Below are 4,211 nucleotides of genomic sequence, written 5' to 3'. Positions count from 1 at the left end.
GTTAGCTCTCCAAAGGGAAAACCCATAAAAATAAAACCAAACCCTTATCAATCATTTTCTATCATATCCTCCCACCAAAAAAAATATGAAGGTTAACCATATTCACAGTGGGAAAAAATAGACTATCCTAGATTTTTAGTCAAAATAATCCCAAAAAAGAAAAAACTAACTATATTCTCCTTGAAAGCTACACATAAGAATTCATGTATGCAATATTTCATATAAGTAGGTGGATTGTGGATAAGTTCTAGATGACTTTTGAAAGAAGTGCTTTTGGAGTGAAAATACTTTATTTGATAAACCCTTTTAAAAATTTCAAAATCTCTGAATAGTATGAAAATTTTGAAAAAATAGAAAAACACTTTTTTAAAAAGTCGATCTTAAAACTCATTCTTATCAAGTCTTGGCTCTCACTAGCGGTGAGTGAGGCGACATCATGTGAGGCGAGTTAAGAACATTGCCATCCTCATATCTTCTCCCTGAGAACGAGAAGCTTAACCGCAGCTTATTCTCTCGACGCTTTGTCTTCGGTGGCATTGTGATGGTATTGTCTTCCTTCTTGTCAATCTTTCCGACAAAGCTATGGATTCTATCGAGAGCAACATCGACGGTATTATCGTCCATGTTTGCGAAGCAAACTCTGAACCAACCTGGCTCAGTGACATGAAAGGATGAGCCAGGAGAAACATTGAGCTTCACTTCATTGATAATCACTCTCCAAAGCTCCATTTCTGATTCAAAGCTTTGGTCTTTTAATAGCTTCCGCAAATCCATCCACACAAAAACCCCTGCATTCCCATTCAAGCAAGTGATCCCCATTTTCTTCAACTCTTTTGTGAACCTGAATATTAATATATATGTCGTTAGATTTCCGGTAAGTGCCAATAATTAAGTGTAGTCTATGTTGGTTCCAATCTTTGTTGCCATTTTCTATGTATAGTAGAAAAAAATAAAAAATAAAAAGAAATAGTTCAATTTATATTTTAAAAAAATTATCACATGATAGTTTTTTATTGGATGCTTTCTAAGCTGCACAAGCCTGCACTTAATTTTTTTTTTTCATATGTATAATGTTATTTGGTCATTTCTTATATTGATAATATTTATCATGACATCTTGGATTTTGTGTTAACTTTAACCTACAATTAAAGTGTTATAATAAAAGTAATTGAATATTAAAATCTTATTTTAGCTATTCAAATTTGATTTTATTGTCGTCTTTAAAGATTTTGTAAGAGAAAAAATTCATTGGTCAAAATGAAGATTTTGAAAGCGGATAAATTAAAAAAAAAAAGTTTTTGAGTTGAAGGATAGTTTAACAAACCTTGCATGCCTTTTCGCGAGTCGTTTCGAGTTCTCAGCTAGAAAGTTGTCCACAAACTCCTCGTCAGAAAGCATGGCGGCGAGCAAATGTTGCGTCTGGGAAGACACGAGGCCGAAGCTCGACATCTTCCGACCAATGCTCACTACGATATCGTTGTAAGAATAAAGAATTCCAACTCGAAAACCAGGGAGCCCCATGTCTTTGGACAAACTATAAAGTATATGGATGAGGTCCTTCTTGCAATGCTCCATTTCTTCAATAATTTCTGCAATGCTAGTGAAGCTTGGGGATTTGAAGACAGTGGCAGAGTAAATTTCATCGCAAATTAAGTGAATATTATTATCATTCACAAAGGTGACAAGGCTTTTGAGAGTGTCACGATCGTATGTTGTGCCTAAGGGATTTGAGGGATTGGTTATTATAAGACCCTTTACTTTGATGTTGCCTTCTTTAGCCTTTTTGTAGGCTTCTTCTAAGGCTTCCTTTGTGATTTGGAAATTGTTGGAGCTATTGCAATGGACTGGAATTATTTGCGCTCGTGTTCGCCATCGAAGGTCTCGATCAAACCTGTAAAACAATCCTTGATAGTCAGCACAGAGATTTCTCTTATTTCGAACTTAATTATCCCTAAATATCTTGTGGTCACTAATACATTTATATATCAATTGAGATATGTTCATTTTAACAAAAATAATATAGATGGTGGTGGTTGGATGTATAATAGAGAATTTAAAAAAAATAATAAAATAGATGAATAAATGTGAAAATACTCGTGGATATCTTTCTTGGAGAAGAAGGAACTTAGTCTAAGATCATTAATGGAGACATGTACAGGCTAGCCTAAGTGGAGAGTGAGTTGTTGGGATTATTAATATAATTAAATAAAGAGGGACATAAGTTATTTTATTTAAGTGGGTAATGATGAAAGTCAAAAGAAGTTTCATTAAATTTAACAAATAATTTCTTTTTGGTCTTATAAAGCATAATTACTAAATAAGTTAAACATTTTAAAAGGTTGACTTGGGAGGTTTAATTTTTATTCTTCATTATGATTATGACTTTATTTCTTGGTAAAGGATGTGGTTGAAGTTTTGACCCTATAAAAATTTCAAACTTTCAAAGAGAATTTGTATAGTAATTAATTGTCAAATGGGTTCTCTCTCTTTCTTATTTCTAAAATGGACATAAGGAATATTGACTCTTAAAAGCTTCCTCTCTCTCCTTCTCTCTCCATGGAAATTGAAAAAGGAGAGAGTTTTTTAGGGGAAAAAAATTAAATAAGGTAATTATTACAATGGTGAAAAAAGAAAAAGAAAATGATGATGAAGAAGAAGAACTCACGCTGCATAATATGGAGAAGGAATCAAAAAAGCGTCACCCGGATCCGCCAAACAAAAGATGACGGTTTCGCTTGCCCCAGTAGCACCTCCGCCCATCACAATTCGACTCGGGTCAAATTTCACCCTCCCACCCCTCGCTTTCCCCATAAAACTCGCAATCGCCTAAACAAGAAAGAAAGAAATAAAAAAAAACACATTTATCGTAATCCATCAACTTAAAACTTAGAATATTTCGAGATATAGTAAGAAGTTTTGTGTATGGTACATTTCGAAACTCAGGTAAGCCATGGTAATCTTGGAAGTTGGCAATGTCCTTGAAGCTCATGAGCCCTTCATCGGTACAAATCGAAGCTTCCGGATGTTTTCTAATCCAATCGACAATCAAGTCGGGAGAAAGCTGTTAGAAATCCACACCAAAACAAAGTTAGCCAAAATCCAAATCATGAAATATAACAAAAACTAAACCATCTCTAAGAACTATAAAAAAAAAAAAACCAAAATATACAAATCAAAACCTGATTTTCTGCTAAACCCATCTGAATAACACCTAAAGGATTATTCACCGGGTGAAACGGATCGTTATCGTACGCTTTCCACCCATCGAAATATGGTGAATCCTCGCCGTGATCGTTGTTGATGGCGATCTTAGAGAGAAGAACTTGGTTTCTTTCTTCAATCTGATGAAACCTCATTTTGGTATATACTTCAAATAATTTGATCTGTTTGGTTTTGTATAAAGCTCTCTCTTTGAAAGTTTGTTTAAAAGTGAGAGCTTTTGGGTTTTCTTAACATACGAAAGAAAGAACAGAATGGAAGTGAATTTATAAGCAGTGAGGTTGGATCAAAATTCTTAACAAGGAAAATCAAACGTGAAGAAAATTCAATTTTTCAAAGTTCAAAGTATGGAAAAAAATTAAAATTAAAATTAAAAAAATAGTGGTGTCTTTTATTTTCCCCCTCTCCTTTTCTGTTTGAGAATTGGAAATAAAAGAAAATAATAATAAAATAATAAAGAAAGGAAATTAAAAATGGGAAGAGAGAGTTAAAATGGGAATTTGGTCAATAAGGCGCAAGGCAGGACCATACGAGGACCCAAATAGCCGACAGCACGCGCGCGCGTGTATGGAGAATTTGTAGTTGGAACAGAAACAAAAGTATTAGGTTACAAAATCTTCTTTTGTGTCATCTTTAAACTTTCTCTAGATTATTCTCATTCTTGTTCTCAAATGTCTGTTGTGGTAATTTTCGACTTAAAAGGAGAAATTCAAAAAGAAAAAATAACACCAAAGGTTAAATTCGAGACATAATCTATTCAGTACTATCGACCTAGGAATTCTATATCAAAAATCTTAATGAAGTTGTCAAAATGAGCATAGTTCAACTGACATTAAACACGTACTATCGACTCCAAGATCAGAGGTTCAGTTTTCCAATCTCATATATTTTTCAAAAAAAAAAAAAAAGAAGAAGAAGAAGAAGAAAGAAAGACCTAATTAGGCTTATGGAGAAGGAGCACTTGGGTCGTTTGACTCAATTACTCATCTCGA

At 33.7% G+C, this 4,211-nt stretch overlaps 1 protein-coding gene across 1 annotated transcript; it reads right to left on the bottom strand.

Moving 5' to 3' along the window:
• Positions 1-271: 271 nt before the first annotated feature.
• LOC120092851 (1-aminocyclopropane-1-carboxylate synthase CMW33) lies at positions 272-3,472 on the bottom strand. Its single transcript, XM_039051081.1, has 5 exons — positions 3,180-3,472; positions 2,930-3,061; positions 2,666-2,826; positions 1,325-1,891; positions 272-841 (listed from the first exon to the last, which is right to left on the bottom strand). The coding sequence occupies exons 1-5, from the start codon at positions 3,354-3,356 to the stop codon at positions 397-399; spliced, it is 1,482 nt and encodes a 493-aa protein (XP_038907009.1). The 5' UTR covers positions 3,357-3,472; the 3' UTR covers positions 272-396.
• Between the last annotated feature and the right edge of the window lie 739 nt (positions 3,473-4,211).

This window comes from Benincasa hispida, chromosome 12, assembly GCF_009727055.1.
Source record: "Benincasa hispida cultivar B227 chromosome 12, ASM972705v1, whole genome shotgun sequence".
Classification (NCBI taxonomy): Eukaryota; Viridiplantae; Streptophyta; class Magnoliopsida; order Cucurbitales; family Cucurbitaceae; genus Benincasa; species Benincasa hispida.
This window is presented reverse-complemented; position numbering and strand designations above follow the sequence as displayed.